The sequence below is a fragment of the Eretmochelys imbricata genome, chromosome 2, assembly GCF_965152235.1.
Source record: "Eretmochelys imbricata isolate rEreImb1 chromosome 2, rEreImb1.hap1, whole genome shotgun sequence".
NCBI classification, from domain to species: domain Eukaryota; kingdom Metazoa; phylum Chordata; order Testudines; family Cheloniidae; genus Eretmochelys; species Eretmochelys imbricata.
In genome coordinates, this window is record NC_135573.1 from 14,252,170 (window position 1) to 14,276,523 (window position 24,354).

A 24,354-nucleotide genomic window follows, 5' to 3' on the forward strand; every position below is an offset into this window, starting at 1 on the left:
ATTCTTTTAATCTATTTTTCTGAAGGGGCCATCTGCTCCTATTCTTTAATTTCATACCCTAGCTCCAAATTACATTCACCATTTGGTTCGGTTTCAATTAATTGCATGTAAAAGTTTCTTCCATTTCAGGATAACTGGCTTGACTGAGGATCAAATCATGTAGGGCAGAGTTTTTACTATAGTAACCTGATTCCCCAAACTTTAATAAGTGATTTTATTGGTGGCTCAAATAACTGATTAGCCACCAATAAAACAAAGTAGAGAAAATAACCCCCTCTTTAACATTTATTTTATTATGCCACAACCTGACGTAAGTTACAAACCAATGTGGGCAGCCGTGTTTTGGAAAAACCACAATACAGAACTTGAATAGGAAAGGGACCATATCTATGTTTTCTATGTCACACAATGACAGCCAACAAGTGTAAAGAATCTGCCTTGAGAGCGACACTGAACGTGTACCCTCCAAATAAAGGACACTAGAGGAGCAGACTTAACAAAAAGATCTGTGCCACCATCAATATAAGCATTTCCCTTGCGGATTCAAATGCTACTGATTTTTTTTTTTAAATGCAACTTAAGGTGCCATCTCTTCTTCCCCCACCCCCTCTTCCTCTGTATTACCTCTCCATGGTCCCTTAACAGCACCCACTCTAGGTGCCCCTCTTCATCTGTCACCTCTTGGGCAGAGACCTCTTCCCCCCTCCCACTCCTGACTAGCAGTTTTCCAGGGCCCCTGCCTACATTCTCAGAAAGCTAGACTGCCTCAACATGCAAGCATCTACACTTTGTTTTCTCTCCAGAGGCTATCAACAGCAAATGCCTGTAGTTATAAGTTACCATACAGTTCTTTATAAGCAAGCTCTTTTATTTTTAAGGTGAAAAACGAAAACATTAAAAAACAATAAATAAAAGAAGCTACAATACATGCTAAAAAAGTTTACAAAGGTCATCCTTTTTAACAGAGAAGCTAGATGTCTTAAAATAACCAGGGCCTGATGAAATACATCCTAGAATACTCAAGGAGCTGACTAAGGACATATCTAAGCCATTAGCGATTATCTTTGAAAAGTCGCAGAAAACAGGAGAAATTCCAGAGGACTGGAAAAAGGCAAATATTTTGCCAATCTATAAAAATGGGGGAAAAAAGGACAACCTGGGGAATTACAGACCTGTCAGCTTAACTTCAGTACCCAGAAAAATAGAGCAAATATGAAAGCAATTTGTAACCACCTAGAAGAGGATAAACAGTCAGCATAGAACAAATCACGACAAACCAACCTAATAGCTTTCTTTCACAGGGTAACAAGCCGGGGGGGGGGGGGGAGAAACAGAGAGAAAGAGTGGTAGATGTGGTATATCTTGACTTCAAGTAAGGTTTTTAAACACTTCTTCACATGACTCTCTCATAAACAAAATTAGGGAAATAGAACCTAGATGGAGCTACTTTAAGATGAGTGCATAACTGGCTGGAAAACAATTCCCAGGGAGTAGTTATCAGTGGTTCAGAGTCAAGTTAGAAGGACATATCAAGTGGAATCCCACAGGGATTAGTTCTGCTTCCTATTCTGTTTAATATCTTCATCAATGATTTAGAGAATGGCACAAAGGCTACACTTATAAAGTTTGCAGATGATATCAAGCTAAGAGGGGTTGCAAGTGCTTTGGAGGATAGGGTTAAAATTCAAACTGATCTGGACAAACTGGAGAAAGGGTCTGAAGTAAACAGGATGAAATTCAATAGAGAAACACAAAGTACTCCATTTAGGGTGGAACTATCTGTTGCACTCATACAAAATGGAAAATGACTGCCAAGGAAGGAGTACTGGAGAAGGGATCTGGGGTCATAGTGGATCACAAGCTAAATAGGAGTCAAGAGTAACACTACTGCAAAAAAAAAAAAAATGAACTTTATTCTGGGATGTATTAGCAGGAGTGTTGTAAGCAAGACATGAGAAGTAATTCTTCTGCTCTACTCCACGCAGATTAGGCCTCAACTGCAGTATTGTGTCCAGTTCTGGGTGCCACATTTCAGTAATGATGGACAAACTGGAGAAGTCTAGAGAAGATCAACAACAACTAAAAGGTCTAGAAAAAATTACTTTGAGTGCAGACTGAAAAAAATTGGGTTTGTTTAGTCTGGAGAAGAGAAGATTGAGAGGGCACATGATCGTTTTCAAGAACGTAAAAAGCTATTACAAGGAGGAAGGAGAAAAAAAATTGTCTTCTCAGTGGTTAAGGAGAACAAGAAGCAATGGTCTTAAATTGCAGTAAGGGCAATTTAGGTTGGATACTAGGAAAAACGTCTTAACTATCAGTGTAGATAATTACTGGAATAAATTGCCTAAGGAGGTTGTGGAATCTCCATCACTGGAGATTTTTTAAGAGCAGTTTAGACAAACATCTGTCAGGGATGGTCTAGCTAATACTTAGTCCTGCCACGAGTGCAGGGGACTGGACTAGATGACCTATCGAGATTCCTTCCAGTCCTACAATTCTATTATGAATCTGATGATTTACTAAATAGATGGGACAAATATTTTTCTACAATTCTATGATCCCAACTTCAACCTCAGGCTACGTTAAGTGTTAGTCCTTCAAAACCCATAACTGGTTTTCTCCATGGTTACAAGGTGACAACTGTCTCAGATTCAGAACCTAAAAACAACCATGAATAGTTCATTCATTCCTTTATAGAGCTTGAGCCTTTGATCTCAGCATCATAACAGTTGTTCAACAGACAAAGGCCACCCCTGAAAGCATAGCTTCAAAAAGCTGGGCTTTTGCATAACCACAGATAGGAAATTTGTATTCACCTCCCCTTAGATATTCCTCAGGAAAAGCACTTAACACTTTTTGTACCAACAGTCCATTCTTGTCTGGCAAATTGTTCAGTATAGTCCTTTGACTCTCCAGGCCTCACATCAAGGGATATGCACAATCCTGGACTACAATAATAAATAGGCTACTGATTTAATACAATGGCCCCAAAGAGGAAAAAAAAACTCAATTCAATAAGGTCTCTTAAGGATACTACAGGAAATTGCCACATCTGTCACACACTTAGAATCTAAAAGAAAAACAAACATAAGAAACACAAAAAACACCCCACCACTATGTACAGTTTGGTGCAGTGTTTCTCTTTTAAAAGTTCATTCAGTTAATATCAAATGGGATTGATAGCCTTAGAAAATGAAATCCTAGATCCACAGAAAGGCTAAAGCATACACAGAAGCAATATTAACTTCAACCAACATGCCCCAACTATATCTGGAAACCCCATCTCTAGAGATAAGGTGGTCTAGTCTCAGTTGTGATGCTCATTCTATCCTTAAGACTGAGCTTCCCACCAAGGATACCAACTCTAATGAGAGCAGCTGAGATAGATACCTAGCTAGCCTAAGTGAAGTAAGGTGGTAGAGAAGGCAGACTGAAATTTAGTAGTGGTTGTGTGGCAAAACAGTTAAATTGTCCAGTTATAGATGAAGTCTGCACAATTTTAACTTTGGCATCTTTCATATTCATACAGAGTGTAGCCACTGTGACAAAGTTCCTGCTCTACCTTGGTGGGTCTTGCGCTTATTGGTGGATTTGCTCGCCTTGGAGCTTCACGGCAGCACTCAGCTTGGCTGTTTTTCTGAACCCACAGTCCAGGTAGACTCCTCCTGTGTCTGACCAGGAGTTGGGAGAATTTGGGGGGAACCCGGGCCCGCCCTCTACTCCGGGTTCCAGCCCAGGGCCCTGTGGAATGCAGCTATCTAGAGAGCCTCCTGGAACTCCCTGGGCTACTTCCCCATGGCCTCCTCCCAACACCTTCTTTATCTTCACCATAGGACCTTCCTCCTGGTGTCTGAGAATGCTTGTATACCTCAGTCCTCCAACAGTAGTCCACGTTCTCAGTCTCAGCTCCTAGTGCCTCTTGCTCCCAGCTCCTCACACGCACACCACAAACTGAAGTGAGGTCCTTTTTAAAACCCAGGTACCCTGACTAGCCTACCTTAATTGAGTCTAACAGCTTCTTGATTGGCTGCAGGTGTTCTAATCAACCTGTCTTAATGGTCTCCAGAAGGTTCCTGATTGTCTGGAAACTTCCTTGTTACCTTATCCAGGGAAAAGGGACCTACTGAACCTGGGGCTAATAGATCTGCCTTCTGTTACTCTCCTATAGCCATCTGGCCCGACCCTGTCACACCACCTATACCTGAAAAGCTTCTCCCACATGTTTTAATTTAAAATTAAGACCCCAAATTCAAAAGTTGATCAAAAAATGTTCCTCCAATGGACATGTCGAGGAGGGGGGCCAAAAGGAAGGAATGCAAAAAAGTACTCCAAGGGCATCATCTCTCTTAATACATCTCACCATATAAGTCACTAAACTATTACATGTTAAGCATGAAGAAATGCTCTAAATATACTGAACAATTGTCTTCAGTTTCCACAGCAATAGCTCCTAGATTTCCTCATTAAAAGCAAAATTAATTCCCTATAGTTTTTTCTTTGCTAACTAAGTCTCTTGTCCAGTACTGATGGGGTTTCTGCCTTTGTTACACACATCAGGAGGTAGACAATATCCTTGATTGATTCTCTTGTCAGGCTTAATGTCAGCTCCCCCGGCTGGCATGCTTCTGGTACTCGAGCTACATACCAGCCCTACCAAACTTCCTCTACTGAAGAAACAGGCAATATCCAAAAATGACCTCAAAAAAGGAAGGAACAAAATTTGTCCAGGAAGGAACAAAATTTAACCCAAGAGAAAGTAGCAAACAACAGCCAACCTCCAAAATCTAGATCCTGAGAGGAACTGAAAACACTTAACAGGTGCTTTCAAGGACTATTCTTGCAGAAGACCAAGAGCAGACTGGAGGACTCTTCATCCAAAAGCATGCTGGAAAAGTCTAAAATAACTGTGAAAGCAATTAGTATATACTTGACTTGAGACCAACCTGCCATAAAGAAGATCTCATTGCGGACATTACATACTGCTCTCCCCTTGACATAGCCAGGTTGAGTGATCCCCTCAGCTACACAGAGGTTTTGTGGTTAACAGCAGACACTAAGTGCTGCAGGAGTACGGACATTTATGAAAACTTTCAGTCCTGCTAGGAGACACTTACCACCACCAATGCAGAGGAGAGAGTGAGCGAACAAGTGAAAACGGAGGTAAAGGAAAATGCCAGCCAGTCTTCAAATCCTGTGTCTCGTTATCAGCTGAACACTGAGTTTAAAATGGCATATTGCTGCTAGATATCAAACATCCTCCTGCATATTTGTGGTTGCTTCACTTCCCCTTACCATAAGACCCTCTAGTTGACCCCTAGGAACAGCAGTCAAGATACAAATAAGGAGAGAAAAAGGAGTACTTGTGACACCTTAGAGACTAACAAATTTGAGCATAAGCTTTCATGAGCTACAACTCACTTCATCGGATGCAATGAGGAAAGGAATCACTAATCAATGTTTGTCCTCCTAGCACAATTTAGGCAAAAGGAAAGTTATAGAAGCAGTCTGAAGTTCCTACAATTAAGATATTTCCTTCACCTCTGACACATTTCTTGATCTTGCAACTGCGTTCAGTATTATCTGGAAGAAGCAGAAGGAGAGAAATTGGCTGTGAACATCTAAAGGAGCAGTTCTCAAACTTTTGTTTTGTGGACCACTTGAAAATTGCCGAGGGTCTTAATGATCTTTCCAAATGTCCGTACCGTTAGCTAACTATTGTAAAGCGCTTTGGATAAAAGTGCTAAATAAAAAATACACCTTATTAGCTTTTTTGTTCTACAAATAAAAGCACAACTCATATTTTAAGATCAGTAGTCTTACTTTTCTAATGTGATGGATGTGCCCTCTCTCCCCTGCCACAGCAGCCACAAAGCTGGGGCTGGGAAGGAGGACAGTCTCTCCCCAGCAGCTGCAGCCCTGGAGCTGGGAAAAGTCTCCTTTTTCTCTGGCTGCTGCAGCCCTCCATGTCCCCAATTCCCTCCACCCCCGTATTCGGACCTCACTGACCCCCTCCCACCAACTCCCTCTCCCCCGCTCCAAACCCCAGGCCACCACCTCATCTTACATGTGCATCTTCTCCAGGGTCCAAGCCTGCGTGCCTCCGCTAATAAGGTAGGTGGTCCTTCATTCTCATGTGCAGCTGCCCAGGTGTGCACCTTAGAGGGAACTATCTGCGGAGTGCCTAAATGGAGTTTGCGGTCCACAGGATGAGACCTCTGATCTAAAGTATCTGCTTTAAAAACTTTCTCCAAATCACCCAAGACTATTGTTACGTCTCCCACTCAATAGAAATGCTGGTAAGAGATGCATCCCAAAGCACAGAATGAATGCAGAAAGCCCATTAGTACTGGACTAATTGTAGCAGCAGTCATCCAAACAAAAAGGGGGGGGGGTGTAGCTCATGCACGTATCCCACGTTTTTTCTAAGAGGCATTTTTCCTATTCACAGTTCCTCTTGCTGTATGATTCAAATAAGTTAAAATGAGAGAAGTTCTCACTGAAATTGAGGGGTATATAGAATCTTAAAGGATTCAGGGGCAGCCGCAACTCATCATTGTCACTCCATCATACCAATACTTCCATTGTGGAGAAAAGAGAAAAAAAAGATAACCCCAAAGAAAATCGATACAAAGCTTCATATGAATGCACACACACACACACGCGCGCAAGCAAGAGTTTATTGAAAAGTTTTTAGCCAAAGGTTTCATAGATGGAATTTCTCTATAAAAAGAAAACCAAGGAAGGAAAAATCCTCCCAAGAGTTGTATAAAAAACTTCCTATATGCTCACCAAGAAAGCGTAAAAGATTTACCAACCACTAATGTTAGACTAGCATTTGTTTGCTGCCTTGTAGGTTCGCTCTTGGTGAGCTGCTAGCTGAAGCTGAAAATCTGATAAAGATATCAAATGCAAGAGATGGAAAGCAGCCAGCGATATAGCATCAACTGGAAGTGGAGAATAATAGGTGAAGCAAAACTCACTTAACTTCCCAGTTTCCTATTAATTTTATACTTGACAAAAAAAATGTGATGAAAGAAGGCAGTTGAAAAACACAAAAAAGACAAGCAATGGAAAGAGAGCAACAAGGAGAAGAGCATACATGAAAAGTTCTATATAAAGGGACGGATCTGAAAGGGGAAATCTATGCAACGAACAAACAATGCATTACATAAGACAGGGAGACCCCCCACTGCTGAAAGAAAATTATGTTTTAGTCTCTTACAAGTTACAGTACATGGATATCTGTTCTCTTCCTACCCCAGTCTTCATGGCCTGCTCCTTTTCTCGGAGATCATATAGTCTGAACTCCAATACATCAAAGACCATCACACTTCACCCAGTTACCCTTGTATTGAGCCTGATAACCTAGTTGACTAAAGCATAAATTCTAGAAAAGCACAGTCTAGATAGAAGTGGACAGAGAATCCACCACTTCCCTTAGTAGTTTGGCCAATGGGTGATCACCTTCCCTATTACAAATCTGTGCCTTATTTCTAATTTGAATTTGTTTGGCTTCATCTTCCAGGACACTGATTCCGGTTATCTTTCTCTGACAGATTAAATGACTCTTTAGCACCCAATACTTTCTACTTTGTGAAGGTACTTACACCCTTGAAACAGTCATCTCTCAATATTCTTAGAGTTCAATCTCTTTAATTTATCAAAATCTCACCGCAAGGCATTTTCTTCAAACCACAAATTTTGTGGCTCCTCTGCACTCTCTCATTTTTCAACATTCTTCTTAAAAGGCGGAAACCAAAACCTTCACAGTATTCCAGTATTTTTTCCACCACTGCCATATACAGAGAATCACCTCCCTACTCCTAATCCCTTTGTTTATTCATCCAAGGATCACAATAGCCCTTATTGTCACATCACACTATTCAGTTGATTGCCCACCGCCCCCGAGAATCACTGCTTTCCAGGATGTAATCCTGCAGTCTGTAGGTTTGGGCTACCTTCCCTGATGTATAATTTTGCACTTGGCTGTATTAAAACACGTTTTGTTTGAATGGACACAGCTTACCAAGCAATCCAAATCACTCTATACCAGAGGTTCTTAAATTGGGGTGAGTCCCCCTGAAGGGGCACAGAATGTATTCTGGGGAGCGACATGAGAACATTCAGGGAAGAGAAAAACTTACTGCCTACATTTTACCCACATCAATGAAAAACTAGCAAAATTGGATACCTCCAGATACAGCTGGTCTTCAGATGGCACTGTGTATTTTGACGGATTTCTGTTAAACTTGCATAGCCTTATACAAAGTTGTTACCATCTGTATGTTAATCCATTTGCTACAATGCAGTGTGCATATTTAATTGCAAACATTGACCACAATTGCAGTTTTGCTTGTGTGTTTATTACAGTGGATAATTTGCTCTGTTTGAATCAATGCCTTACTGTTTAATATGTAGTGTATGTATGTTTTATATGCGTTCTTTTTTAAAAATCGGTATATGTACTTGTGGGGGGGGGTGTAAACTATGACAGATACAAAGAAGGGGAACACAATCAAATAAGTTTGAGAATAATTGCTCATACAACTGCCCTCTCCTCATTAATTTACCACTCCAGTCTGTGTGTCATCCACAATTTTTTTTAAAGAGTGATTTTAGATTTACTTCTACTTTATGTACCCCACTAGAAACACCACCCTTCAATGATTCCTCAGATAACTACCTTGAGAGGTCTCATATAGCAGATTCTTTATCCATTTACCATGTGCTGTAATATCGCATAGTGATTAAAAAAACAGAATGACATGCAATATAAAGTCAGATGCTTTACAAAAGGGAATCCTTACCCCAACCCTGATACTTCACTCTTCCATATAAAAGGGACAAAGGAGTTTAATATCTTGACTTAAAATTATTCTTCAACTCCCCCCACCCCCACAGTAGGGGGGGGTGGAATTCCAGAGAGGGCATAGAAAAGGTTGCCTATGTAGAATTTAGGAGTACATGCAAGTCAAACAAGACCAGAACATAAGAGTAGACGATCAGTACTCTGACCTTCTTACTGACTTCTCCAGTAAGGTACTCAGAAGGTTACAGTTTTAATTTGCGTGGCTGATGTTAATGAGGATTAGAAGTGACAAACCATATCAATTTAAATTTGAAACCTTTATATTTCATCACTCTCATTGACTGTCAAAGTAAGTGTGCAACTGAATCAGAAGTCAGTTTAGACTAGATGAGATCATCAGTGAGTGGCTGCAGGCTGGAGTCATGCTTCAGAGCAGAGGAGCCCAGGGTGAAGCAGTGTGATTAGCTTAAACTGTTATTTTACAGCATCCTTGTTAACTACTTGCTACATAAAGTATCTGACTCATGTTGGCATCAGAAGTCAGAGGAACAATTACAGAGTCCACAAATTTGACATTTAAGGTTCTCAGAAGTTTCATATAGTTATTCAAAACCTAGTTTTATTGGGGGAGGGATCACAAAACCAGTCTTTTCAAGAAATGCTAAACTACCCAACCAATCCCATTACTGAAAGTTTTAACCAGTGAAGTCTTATTTATTGCAGGTATAAGTCCTATTAGTGGGTGAGGAGCAATATTCAAACACTAACTGATTTCTAATGCATCTGCAGTCCCATTGCCTACTACTGCAGTAATAAAGAGAGGGGGAAAGAAAGAACCAAAGCAACTTAATGACAGGTTTCAGAGTAACAGCCGTGTTAGTCTGTATTCGCAAAAAGAAAAGGAGTACTTGTGGCACCTTAGAGACTAACCAATTTATTTGAGCATAAGCTTTCGTGAGCACTTTAGATAAGCTATTACCAGCAGGAGAGTGGGGTGGGAGGAGGTATTTTTTCATGCTTTTTGTGTGTATATAATAAGATCTTCTACACTTTCCACAACATGCATCCGATGAAGTGAGCTGTAGCTCATGAAAGCTTATGCTCAAATAAATTGGTTAGTCTAAGGTGCCACAAGTACTCCTTTTCTTTTTGCAAAGCAACTTAGTTATTTGTTTTTTGTGAAGCTTCTAGAAAACCATGTCCAGTCATATAGCTACTTCTATTTTCCATAAAATCTGCTAACTAATCTACCTTTGCATGAACCTTTTCATGGTCTTCTATTTTAACCAGATAATGTGACCATATAGATCATTGTTACAACCACTGTTATATATTTGCAACAAATCTTTTACAAAATGTGGCATGTAAGATGTCTATGGAAAGGTTATGATTTGCTGAATACGATTATGCTATTTGTATGCAATGTATAACTTAAAATACAAAAATGATGAGTACTGGATATATACCTGGATTTCAAATGTTTGCTCCTGGGGTAACGCCCACAAGGTAGTTAGCCAGCACATCTTGGAGAGACTAGTCACATTGAGTGGCCCATCAAAAGGGCACTTAACTCACAATGAGCCATTGGAGATGCCCATCTAAACTGAATGGACCTTCCTGTGGCTGTTCCATCTGAAGTCTAGGTAATGGCTTCCTACCATGACTAAGCAAAATCAGGCAGACAGGTGACTTGCCCATGTGACTCCAAACTCCCATCTTTTTACCTGTAATTTTCCACTAGCTGTGCTGAGGGCTTTGTTTGAAACAATGGGTTTCCCTCACCATGGCAGAGGCTATAAAAGGTCCTGGAAACACCTTTGTTTTGCCTCTTTCCTGCTCAAACCTCTGGACTTATACTAATGGGAGCACTCTAACCAAGGGACTGATGTCCGTCCAGTGATTTGGAAGCAACCAGAGACTTAAAGCAGCAGTTTATTCCATCACTGCTACAAGTCTGAACCAAGAACTTCGTATGTATTTGATTCCTTTAACCAATTTTAACACTGTTTATGAATAAACCTTTTGATTTTAGACACTAAAGGATTGGCAAGAGTTTGATGTTTGGGTAAGATCTGAGATATATATTGACCCGGGTGTGTGGCTGGTCCTTTGGGATCAGGAGAACCTTATATTTAATGAGGCTGGTTGTAAAGAACCACTCATCTTTAAATCCAGTGTTTTGGGGTGATACAAGGACTGGAATACCTAAGGAAACTGCTTTTATAACTTCTTGTTAGTCAGTGTGGTGAGACAGAAGTTTTTTTGTTGCTGATTTGGTATATCTTATGGAGGAATAAGCACCAGTTTGGGGTGTATCTGCCTTATTTCTCAGCAGTTTGTCCTGAATTTGGTATTCTCAGTTGTGACCCCCCGAAGCACGGTTACATGTGGATCTTTCATTCTTTTGCCATGATCATTATTCCATCAAGAAAATCATTGCCTACTCCCAAGCAGACATTACTTTCTAAGTCACTTCTGGGGAGGACAATTTATTCAGAGTGACTCATAGGCTTAAGCAAGCCTCTTCTCATTATGGATCAATTATTTTCAACTGAGTAGACTAAGCATACAGCCCGTGAATGGTTTAGTACATCTTATTAACTTACTGTCCTCATCTCTGAGGAATTTTCTTTATCTACATTTTTAGTTACAAAATGTCTACTTCTCTTACGAAGCAATTTGATAGCCACTCAGAAGAAACACTTGTACAAATCTGTGCTGTCCCTCCTTCTCAATCAAAAGAGAGACACTGTGATAGCAGATGAAAGATTAGAGGTTGTGCAGTAACAAAATAGTGGCCACAGAATGAAGGCTTAAGGAGAGATCATCATCATCCCCCAAACCTGTCACACTCCCAGTCCTCACACAAACAATTCACTACCAAAGATATTTACATCAAATAAAATATGAATGTCACTTCACAGTCTTCTAACCAGAAACACACCTTTAAGAGAGTCCCTGAACATTGAAAAATTATGGCATATCCCATGTTGTGACAAAGTTCCTCCTACCTTGGTGGGTCTTGTGCTTATTGGCGGATTTGCTTGCCTTGGAGCTTCACGGCAGCACTCAGTTTGGCTGTTTTCGTGAACTTACAGTCCAGGTCAACTCCTCCTGTGTCTGACCAGGAGTTGGGAGGTTTGGGGGGAACCTGGGCCCGTCCTGTACTCTGCGTTCCAGCCCACGGCCCTGTGGAATGCAGCTATCTAGAGTGCCTCCTGGAAAAGCTGTGCGACAGCTACAACTCCCTGGGCTACTTCCCCATGGCCTCCTCCCAACACCTTCTTTATCCTCACTGTAGGACCTACCTCTTGGTGTCTGATAATGCTTGTACTCCTCAGTCCTCCAACAGTATGCGTTCTAACTCTCAGCTCCTAGTGCCTCTTGCTCCCAGCTCCTCCCAGGTGCACCACAAACCAAAGTGAGCTCCTTCTTAAACCCAGGTGCCCTGATTAGCCTGCCTTAATTGATTCTAGCAGCTTCTTGATTGGCTGCAGGTGTTCTAATCAGCCTGTCTGTCTTAACTGTCTACAGAAGGTTCCTGGTTGCTCTGGAACCTTCCTTGTTATCTTACCCAGGGAAAAGGGACCTACTTAACCTGGGGCTAATATATTTGCCTTCTATTACTCTCCTGTACCCATCTGGCCCAACCCTGTCACAATGTATAAAAATTACAAATTCTTAGTAAAATACAGTATGCTGCAGACTTTTGTTGAGGAAACCTGACTGAAGATGCAGATGCTTTGAGAAATGCAGAGTCACTGTTTACAAAATAAAACTGATTAATTACAGCTTCAAACACCCAATTCTTTAACAGCATAATAAAATTAATCAGTACTACTTACTATATGTGGAGAAAATTAACTGAATAAAAGTCAGTAGCTTACTTTATCCCTGAAGTATTTTGGGGACAAAGTTTAGTTCTCAAGATCTTTAATTGTTTTATTTCATTGTTACTCCAAGTAATTTGTACATAAAAACCAGCAGGCCTGTTCTGTGATCAGTACTAGCTGCCCATTCAATAAAATGGATCAAAATATAGTTAATATACAAAAAACAGCCTCTCCCCCGAGGAAAGGTCTATTGCTGCCTTATATCTGGCCATGTCAGTGGAAATCATCAAGAGTGGAACTGCAAACTAATTCAACTACTCTGTGTAGGATGAGAGACAGGGTCTTGTGTCACGAACTTGCATCTGTGAACCTCTTCCCTTCAACATACATACAAGTAAAATATATTACATCTTTCTGTAATAACCTGGAATCCGTATTTCCTTTTAGATGATGTTTGCATCTCTAATGCTTTTGCATTTATATGTTTCTTCTATTCCAAGCATTTAACCTAAATACAGTACATGGGCCTTAGTGGGTGGTATGGGTTGAGATTGTTTCTTCTGAGGGTGAGGGGCAGGTGTAAGGTTCCCATATGCCTTCTGTAATGAAGAACTACAAATGAAAATGTTAACAGGTTTTATTTCTATTAATTTCTTTAAATTTGATTTTAACATATTTCAACAGGCATTCACAAGGGCTAATTAAATACATAACTAGAGAAAGGCAGTTCCTATCCTCATTTCTCTCCATTATTTCAACAGAAATCCTTCCCTTTCCAACCTTTTTCAGCATTCTGTGTGTTCACAGCCTGGTTTACACTACAGCGTTAGGTTGAAGGAAGCTGCTTAAAGTCAAACTATTAATGTATGTATTTACACTACCAGGTCCTTTAAGTCAACCTAAGTTGCCTCTGACGTGGACTTCTGTAATCCACCTCTGCAAGGGGCGTAGTGCTTAGTTTGATTTTCATGGGCCAACTGTGAGGCAGCGCAGACACAGTGTTGTCTAATTAGACTTAATTGGCCTCCAGGTGGTATCTCCAATGCTCATCTGTGACCGCTCTGGAGATCATTCTCAACTCTGCTGCACTGCAGCCAGGTACACAGGAAACAGCCCCTCCCCTGCTAAAGCACCGGAACTTTTGATTACCCATTTCCTGTTTGATTAGTATTGGGAGCATACCAGCTTGAGCACAGCTGATCGTGGAGACTACACACCTAAAACGTGCCCCAGCCTGGTCTGTACAGGAGGTGGTGGATCTCATCACTATGTGGGAAGAAGAGTCTGTGCAAGCAAAGCTCTGATCCAGGAGAAGAAACGTTGATATCTATGTAAAGATCACTCATGGAATGGGGGAGAAGAGCTACATGCGGGACACACAACATTACTGTATGAAAATAAAAACTTCGCCAGGCGTACTAGATGAACAGTTCTGGTGCTGAACCCCACACATGCTGGTTCTACAACGAGCTGCATGTGATTCTTGTGGGGTGACCCTACAAGCACCCCCCCCACACACACAAGCAACATGGACACCTCACAGGTGTGAGAGTCTAGGGATAACAAGGAGAATGATATGGTGGAGGAGGAGGAGAATGGGAGACAGGCAAGTGGTGGCTCCATTCTCCCCAAGAACCAGGAAATATTTTTAACCCCAGAGCATTGCAGGTTGCAGGACATCATAGTGGCGGACCATGATGCCAGGGAAGGCACCTCTGGCACGTACACAATTACAATGAAAGTCTAGTTAAACTTAGGGGGTGCACACTTTCAATGGTATTGTATGTTTACTGTGAAGAAAAAGCGAGGTGCTGTGGTTCTCTGCTTACAAGAGGCTGCTCCAGCTACGCAGAGGGTTGCCCCCCAGAAAGATTGTTTATGTGGACTGAGATATCCATGGAGGATTCCCAGGCTCTCTAGGAAACTTTCATGGAGGTACTCTGCCATCCTTTGCAGAAGGTTTCTGGGCAGGGAGTCTTATTTCTTCCACCATGGTAGGACACTTTCCCCACACAACTCCTGAATTAATTCAGCTGGCATCGTTGTAGTACACAGCGACCGGGTTTATACCCAGCACTTGCAACATCTCCTTCCTTTCCACCTCTGTTACCCTCAGGAGACTAATATCACATAGGGTCACCTAGGGGAAAACAGGTGAAGTCCTCATTAAAAGTGCTCTTACATGGAAAAAAGGCATGTAGACCCATCCCGCCCCACGCACACGTTCCAGATTGCCAAACCACATGGCCACTAATGTGCCTTTACTGTGCTTGGCATGGATCACAAATAGTTTAAAGTGGCTGATGGGGATTTGAGCCCCACCTGAGAGATTCCACGATTTGGAAATGAAAATGTTTGTCCCTGCCCCCTTCATAAACAGCTTCCCATGGTTCTATGGGAAAGGGCTACTGTTTGACTAGCTACCTGGGCTCCTGACATAAGCCTGCCATAAAGCTTCATTAAAAAAGTGCAGTCACCCATGACCTGGGGGGGGTAATACTACCCATGACTGGAGCAGCAAAAAACAGTACAGTGAACAGTTATGGATTCTGATTATGTTATGGCTCGCACCTAGTCTAATAAGTTTTTTTTAAAAAAAATGGAAAAACAGCCTTGCTATGGAAACATTTTATTCATATACAATGGCTCCTTTATCTCCCCCTCCCCCGACAGCTGGAAATGTGTCCTTCAGCATGTCATCAACACCTGAAAGCAGACTTTTGGTGATTAGGAGAAGAACGAACATGGGAGGACATTTTCATTGAGATAATGAACGCCTCTGGAGCTGCTGACACAGAGCTGAAAGCATAGAGGATTTCACTGTCTGAGAAGTTAACAGGAAAGCATCCAACGAGTGTGGAGCACAGGATAAGATGCTTTGGATTATGAGGGACCAAGCAGACATGTTGAGGCATCTGGTTAAACTGCAGGAACAGAAGCAGGAGGGTGGAGTCCCTCTGCAGACCCTGGTGGACAGCCAGCCAGCATCGCCTAGTGTAAAATCACCCTCCCACAAGTGCTCCATGATGCGTGGGTAAAAAGCCCATTATCCCTTTCACTTAACTCGGGCGGGGAGGGTACAAGGAACAGAAGACACCCCTTCACAGACCTTTGATGATCTAGAATGTGGTGTTATGTTACACAACTGAAAATGTTTCTGCCCTTCCAACTTTACAACCCTTCCCCCCCCACCCCACCCCACCCCCAGGTTAGCTTTTCTCTCTTCTCCCTCCTTACTGATGTTTGTTAAATAAAGTAAATGGATTTGAGAAATAAATGTTCTTTATTGAGTAGAAGCACGGGGCTTGGCTTTACAAGTACAGTGATACAAACAAGGTGGAGGTTTGGGAAAAGCACAATGCACACAAGCAGCTCACATTACTCTAACAGCTTTTCAAAGCCTCATGGATATGCAGCGACCCTTGCTGTGCTCTTCTTATTGCCCTGGTGTCTGGCTGCTCAAAAATGGCTGCCATGTGATCAGTCTCAACTGCCCACCCTGGCAAAACCTTCCCCCCCTCAGATATTCTGGAGCATACAGCTATAACTATGGGGATGTTCTCCTCACTATGGTCCAGCCTTGTTAGTAAACTTCTCCAGTGCCCTTTCAAATCACCAAAGGCACATTCAACCACCATTCTGCACCTGATGAGCCTATAATTGAACTGTTCCTTACTGCTGTCCAGGCGGCCAGTGTATGGCTTCATGAGCCACAGGAACAAGGGGTAGGCTGGGTCCCCCAGGATAACTATAGCATCTCAACATCAATGTTAATTCTGTGGTCTGGAAAGTCCCAGATTGCAGCTTTAACAGACCCAAGTTCCTAAAGATGCACGTCATGAACCTTTCCCGACCAACCTATGCTGATGTCAGTGAAATGCCCCCTGTGATCCACCAGGGCTTGCAAGACCACTGAAAAGTATGCCAAAGAGTACATAAACCAAAAGGGAATGTGGTCTGGTGTCAAGATGGGGATATGCATGCTATTACCTCACTGCAATTAGGGAACCCCATGGTGGCAAAACCATCCATTATGTCCTGCAAATTTCCAAGACCCACTACCCTTTGCAGCAGAAGTCGATTAATGGCCCTGCACATTTGGAGCACAGCAACTCCCACAGCTGACTTGCCTACTCCAAATTGATTCCCCACTGCCCAGTAACTGTCTCGTGTTGCAAGCTTCCAAATACGGCGATCGCCACTCACTTCTCCACTGTCAGAGCAGCTCTCATTTTTGTGTTGCTGAACTGCAGGGCAGGGGAAAGCTCTGCACAAAGTTCCTGGAAGGTGGCCTTCTGCATTCAGAAGTTCTGCAGCCACTGCTCATGCCATATCCGCAAAAGATGCAGTCCCAGTCCATGCTTGTTTCACAGGACCAGAAACGGTGCTCAGAGTGCAGCTGCTCTGTGACTGCCAGCAGCAATTGTGAACTGTCCCCCACTCCAATGGCTTGCAGCACAACTGAGCAGGCTCCATGCTTCTGAGGCTATGGTGTACGCACAGTGGTTTTAAGGACTAAAACCACTGGATTCTTTGCCATGGATATGAGGGAGGGAGCACAGTGCATCATGGGATGCTGATGCAGTGTTCCTATTCTCCTCTGTTTTGGTCCCATAAGGCATTGTACAAACTTCCTAAAACACAGTGCGGCAAGTTGCACTTTGGGATAGGTACCCACGATGCACTGCTTTGTGCATTGATATAGGTGCTGCTAGTGAGGACGCACTCCATCGAGACAATGAGTATTATGTGGCACTGCAAAATTGACTTCATTAATTCAGAGGCTCGAGGTCAAATTAGATAGTCAACTTAATTTTGTAGTTGAGACAAGCCCTAGTTACTGAACTATGGAACAGTTTAATAGGTATTATGTCAGCCTCTTTAGTATTTACATTTGCAAATGTATAATCTGAAAGACAAACAGTCAGCCTTGCAGACACAACACTGTGCTTGATAAAGGGCACTGAATTGTACACCAAGAAAGAGTAGTTTAACTTTTGACAGCAATGACATGTCCAGAGGTAGAAAACAAGTTAGGCAACCTAATCTCAAAAGACAGATTCAAGTTGCACATCTTTAAGTAGTATTTCCAATAGCAGATATAAAATTACAAAAACCTGGTGATAAATTCAGCTATGAAGCCTATGAAAGTTCACCCTCACCTCAGAAAATAATTGCTATAATTCTTCACGCCTTCAAGTGCATTGCTATAGAAAGATTTTAATTTTAACCAGGAGCAACTTACTGCTGTCGTCTTCAACTCAGTTTGTTTCCGTATATGTTAAGGAGCAGATGTAACCATTGCATATTAAAGTTGTTACACCTGCAAAGATTTAGTAGGATGATTGACGAGTCCCTTATGCTACAGAAATTTTAAACAACAACACTTCCCTCTGCATGATAAGCTATTGCCATGATAAGGTTAAAGATCAAAGCTATATCTAATGCCTTTGATTAAGGTGATTGTAAAAAACAAAACAAAAACACCACACACCACAATTTCTAGGAAACTTCTCTCACCTCTTAGATGAAAATTTCAGCTTCTAAAGCCAAAAATGTATTTTATTTCTCTACCAAAATAGCAGTTCCCAAACACTGCAAAACATGGAAAAAAATGCAGAACTGAGCTGCATGCTCTTACATGGCCATGGGGGTGCCCACCACCTTGACTTTTCCCATGTGATCTAACCTCCATGGGAGAGGCACCAGAGGCCTTCCTTTAGGATAAGAGCTACTATATGTAGGCTAGAATTAGCCAGAATGTTTTATTCCTGGTACTTAACAGCTGCATATTAATCCCTTCAGAATTGCCAATTTATTAGTATATGAAAACCTCACCCATGTGTCTGGCTCTCTTGTGTCACAAACCTAACTATGTTTATAGAAAGAAAGCTAATTGTGTTACAGTAAACAGGTTTAATATGTTTTGCTCAAGTAGAAAAGTAAACAAACATCTGATTCAGAGAAGAACTGTGACAATATATTCTCATTACCTCCTGGAGAAGGACCCCTACTGTTCTACCAAATTTAAGCAGTAGTGGATTGCTCCAATACTTGTTTAACACTGCACTTCAACAATAATGTTTTCTCAATTTATATTGGTGAAAATTCTATTAAAGCCATTGGAGGCCTCACATTTTGGGGGAACAATAGGAGAAAATTACTGCTCTATAGCAATTGAAAATAGCAAGCAATGAAGTTAATAAGTATGTAGGTAGGCAACAAATATGTAGGTGCTCATTTCAATTCCATCAGTATGCTCAATGCCAGCAAATGCTTTTTGCCAAGCAAAACATAGTATTACTTAACCTCGTTTCTCTGTAGTAGTTCAGAATTGTCTGGTAAAGAGTTCCTCTCTCCGTGCTCTGAACCGATGTTTATTATGCCCTGTAGTTTACAGAGTTCTGTAACCAAACCTTCAGACCAAGAAAGCATACAAGCATGTATATTTTATGATTTCTAATGGCAGATGAAAAAAATCTCAGTATACTGTTGTGTATTACCATGTGGAGACTATAATTGGCAGTTATGTAAAGTCTGGGCACAGGGCAGCTTCTCAATTCCCTCCCGATACTCAATTTCAAGATGGCAAGTCATTTGTGACTTATTATTGTGCTCTCGTATGTACTGAAAAAATTGCACTTATTTCAGCCCTTCTGAACTTCGGGGTTTTTTTCCCCCAATACTGTGACTGATGTTGCTCAATAAGTCCCAAGAAGTGATTCTAAAAGAATTAGGAAAATTGGCTTTATTCATCAAAATATGTTTGCCTTTCCACACAGTGGAGCGTATCCATAAGACAATCTTTTCCGTTGATTTGGCAAAAGTTAAAACAAACAATAATTAAACTGCATTTTGAAAACCTTACAAATAACTATTTTTGCAACCCAAATCCCAATTTTGATTATTGCACCATTGGCGGGGGGAGGTAGTGTTACTAAATGGGTAAGAATTAAACTTCTATTACTTTCAAATAAGCAAAAATAGTGACATGTTTAGATTTTCTGATTCTTGAACAATTGTAAGAAAGGGAAGTTAACTCAGCTTTTCAACTTTAGTACAAACCACCAAAATTACAAGTTCAGGTAGAAAAAGAAAACATTTTAAAAAAAGTGTTATATTCTATTTTACCAAGAAGATCATAGCCTGCTATAATTGAGAAGAATAGGTTAAAGAGTTATTAACTTCTGAAGTCAAAGTAATATTAAAAACATCCTATTTCAGTAAGACTAGCAGATACCCTACATAGTCCATTTCTTTTAGTCAGCAGCAACTTCAAAACAGTAGATTATACACAACTGTTTGTCTATGAGGCCAGCCATCAACTCAGGTAATTTTAAGTAGTTAAGGTTACAGAAGCCTGATTTTAAATTGGAGCAGTAACTTGGTAGTTACTATGCTTTTATTTTAGGAGCTTACATTTCAAAAGATAAAATGAGTGAAACATCTAAGTCTGTGATTAACGGCACAGAAATTAAATCCGAAGCCGAACAAAAGTCTACCTAAGTACAAGATATATTACTAACAAATGTGCTACTGAGAACACCATTCATGTTTTAGTTGTATGAGCTAGAACAGCACCTTTGAAAACATGTGGGGAGACACACACTAAAACTACTGTACCAGGAAACAGGATTAGAAATAGATGTGACCCTGGTTATCAATAAAAAAATATACCAAAGGGTGAGCCCTAGGTATTAATTCTGGTTAATTTACTTTGTCATCAAACTTCAGACCCACAGTTAAGTACATTAGTTAAAGATCAAACTTTAACAGAAAAGGGAATAACTGTCATGATGTTTGAGGACAGTATATAGTTAGAAGTTGATTAAACTTCCATCAGTAATTAAAAAAAAATTAAGCACATATTTAACAGAGATACTTATTCACAGTATCAGAAAACTTGATTTACACTACGATTTCCCTTCTCAAATAATTTTACCTTAAGTTAATTGGAAACTTTTTACAAAAAAAAAGATTCCTTCAGATAAGATTGTCTAGTGTTTCGCTCATGGGATTTTTTTTGGCGTAAACTTTGCATTGTTTTAGAGTATCAAGCTACAAAACCATGGTATTTGCATTTTGCAATTGAGATTATGTGCATCAACTATCAAACAACACCTTGTTAGTCCTTAAATTTAAAGCCAGAAATTATTTCCTAGCACACTGAAAATCAACCAGCTATGCCAATCTAACATTTGTAACTTAGATATGGAACAATGAATGTAATGAAGCAAATACCAGTATAGCCTTCCGATGATTTCAGCAATGAGATCAAGATGCATACTCGATTTTCATTTTTAAAAGTTAACTAGTGAATTGATTTGGTAATAAACCTGGAATACTACTACTTGTGAATTTTGTACCATATTACCTCAGCATATTTTATGAATATTTTAAAGTAATCTACCCATCATAAAGCAGTTTACCATTCAGACACTTCCTCGGAATAATAGCCAAATTTACACTATACTTTCTTCTTTAATATTCAGGCAATAGACATTTCTGAAAATACTAGTGACCATTTAAAACAAATTATTTTTCAGTTTACTGTTGCTAATTGACTTTGACGCTTAGAAATCAATTTTTTCAATCACAGATTATAATTGCAGAAAATTCTGCTTTAGGCAATTTTGCATAAAACTGATTTTAAGAGCTACTTTCAATTTCTGAAGTTACTTACAAAGGTGTACATGACTTCCTGTGGGAAAGCTTAGTTTGCAGACCACTTCTTAAAGAAAATTATTATGTTCATATTTGTTCTATTTAGTTTTGCTGGCATACTGGACAGCTCCTAGAGAACAATTTTTTTGTAGAATAAGTAAGGCTATTTTGAGATAAACGATGCACATGCAGTTGAATCTATTCTTACTATATATTAATACATAACCCAACTATGGACTGTTTGCAGCATAAACTGACAGGCGTGTACGCTCAATAATCCCAAAGCAACACTTCACATAGCAGTGGCAACATGAAAAATCTGGAATCAAGACTAAATGTCCTATGCATATAGATTTAAACAATTCTTCTCATTCTGCTAATAGGATGTTGTTTTGCTGAGTAATTTATTCTCTGATTTTGTAACCCCAGTCCTCGTTAACTCCACTGATCACACACTGTACAATTCAGATTCTCTCACAGCAGCCTGCACAGTAGGTAACAATAAAAAAAAAAAAAAAACATAGTTCACTAGACACAAGAGCAAGCCCAATTAGGAATGTAAACAAAAAAAAAACATTAGAAGTGGATCAAGAACAATAAACCTTTTAGAAACTGCAGTAATTAACTTAAATGGTCATCATCAATAATCCAATAGAAGTAAAACAGGAAAAATATCGTGATACCGTTTATTTGAACTAAAATTACAGTGTTTGACAATCCTATATTATCTGCTCACTAAAAGTGTATGTTTTCCTTCTAAAGCCCACTCTTTAAACAATTTGGGTATTTAAGGGAACTTCACGACATCCGTCTGCTAAAACGCGAAGCGAAGAATCACAATGTGCATTGTTCTCGGGGCCATTTTTTTTTTTTTCCTTCTTACTTTACACAAACTCGTCAGGCTTCCTTCTCCTAGCAGAAATGTACATCACTATTAAGATCAATTGAAAGCGACAACATCAAACCCACAAGTGTCAACAGATCGGGACAACGCGTCACGTCCCAAGCACACCCCAGAGAGAAGACCCGGCTTCCTCCCCAGCCCTAGGACCAGAGGCATCCTACTGCGAGAGATCACAACAGGCTCCAGAGCTGAAGTCATCCCTTCGCCCCTCCTGGGCAGCGTCTGGACGGAGATTTCCCGTCCCTGGCAGGTGCGTCGCCCCCCACCGGAGTGCGATGTGCCAAGGCACCAGCCGCCCTCTCTCCGCCTCCCGGTCCACGCGTGCTGGGGATCGCGTCTCGCCGGGAGATGGCGACCCAGCCGCCAAACCCCCCAGAGCGAGCGGCGCTTGGCCCCGGGAGCAACTTTCACCTGGCAGCCGCGGAGCGGTGGCCGGCGTCCCGGGCAGGCAACCGAAGGAGCCGGAGATGCCAGGCTCCGCACCTGGCTGCCAGCCGCCGACAGGAGCCCGCCCCGCCGGGACTCAGCCCGCGCCGCACGGAGCAAGCGAGCCCCCGTCCCCAACTCAGGGCCGCCCCTTCCCACGCCTCGGGGGTCCCGCCCGCAGCCCCCGTGCCGCCCACCTTGGTTCACCAGCCGCAGCGCATGGGTGAAGGACGGGTCCAGCGAGTCCTTCTCCGCCATCAGCTCGGGCAGGTACTTCTCGTCCATCTCCGCTTCCCGCGCGCCAGGGGGACCTGCACACAGGGCAGGCGGCGGCAGCACCGGCGCCAGGCGGAGTCCGAGACGTCGTAAATCCTCTCAGGCAGCGGCGAGGCAACGCCTCCCTCCGGCCCCCTCCTGCCCCGGGCTCCGGGAGCGCATCCAACGGGCGCCACAGACCCACCACGGCCGCCCTACAAGACGGGGACCCCCTCCTCCCCCACCCGCCGAAGCCCGCCTTTGCTGCGGAGGAAAGGGGCAGCCACGGGGATGAGGAACCTGCGCGCACAACCGTTATCCAAGGCGGCCTCCGCTGAGGCTGCAACACCTGCAGCGGCTCCGCGCCGACTCAGCGGTAGAGGCTGGGAGCAGCAGGTTTAAATAGCGCCCGCTAGGCCACGCCCATCGCCAAGCAAAGGCCTCGCCCAACGTCCTTTCAAACCACGCCCCCGTGCGGTTTAGCCGCGCCCCTACGATCCTCCCAGCGGGCGGTGCCGTTTAGCCTCCTCAACAATCGTCCTGCCCTTCTCTTAAGATGCCTCACATTGGGTAGGCTCGCCTGTCAGTCAGCTACGTTCTGCGGCTTCTGATTGGCTGATTCTCTTCAGCGCCAGCTTGTTTGGGTCGGATCTCCAGGCGGCCCGGCAGCGGGAGCGCGGGCGGGCGGGGGTAACCGTTAGAGGCTCTGCTCCTTCCCCCTGAGCGCACCTGAGGCGGTGCTGGTGGGAACAGCACCTCAGCCTGCCCTCCGTACCCAGGGCTCCAGGCAGGGGCTGGATGAGTGTGAGGGGATCATGTAAATGCGGGAGGGTTTAAATGCCTCATCCAAACACACGGCAAAATCTTTCTCCACCCTGCAGATCCCGCCCCCCGGCCCCTCCAGTCACCTCCATATGCACACACCCCCCTAGCTAGGAGGGTGGTCTCCAGCTAACCCTCCCTCCCAGATGCAGAAATCCCAGCCCAATATCACTTATGCCTCAAAGTCTCACCACCTGACATTTCCCAAAATCCCATTATTTTAAAAAAAGAATTGGGGGATCTGTAGCTATCCCCACTCACTCATCCTTCCCCACTAGTGCACCGTCTTGTTGTCAACCATCCTGATTGTATCAGGAGTCTCACAATATTTGAAATTTAATTTAAAATCCCAGCTACTGAAGACAAGTGGTTGTGGGAATCACAGCTTTCATTAGGTTTCAGAGTAGCAGCCGTGTTAGTCTGTATTCGCAAAAGGAAAAGGAGTACTTGTGGCACCTTAGCGTCTCTAAAGTGCCACAAGTACTCCTTTTCTTTTTACAGCTTTCATTAGAAAATGCTTCTAGCTTTCATGGTTGCAAAGAAAAGATTAAACGTATGACCTGAGTGCACCCTAAAAGCTCAGAAACCAAAATGCCAATTAAAAAAGCAATTTTTTTTAATCTCATGATCTTTTGGGTACT

General features: G+C 42.2%; 1 protein-coding gene across 1 annotated transcript in view; it reads right to left on the reverse strand.

Annotated features, from left to right (window-relative positions):
• KHDRBS3 (KH RNA binding domain containing, signal transduction associated 3) overlaps positions 1–22,921 on the reverse strand; it is a 198,816-nt gene extending 175,895 nt beyond the window's left edge. The window contains exon 1 of the mRNA XM_077808828.1: positions 22,834–22,921. Coding sequence (XP_077664954.1) covers positions 22,834–22,921 — 88 coding nt within the window. The remainder of the gene's footprint in view (positions 1–22,833) is intronic.
• Positions 22,922–24,354: the final 1,433 nt, after the last annotated feature.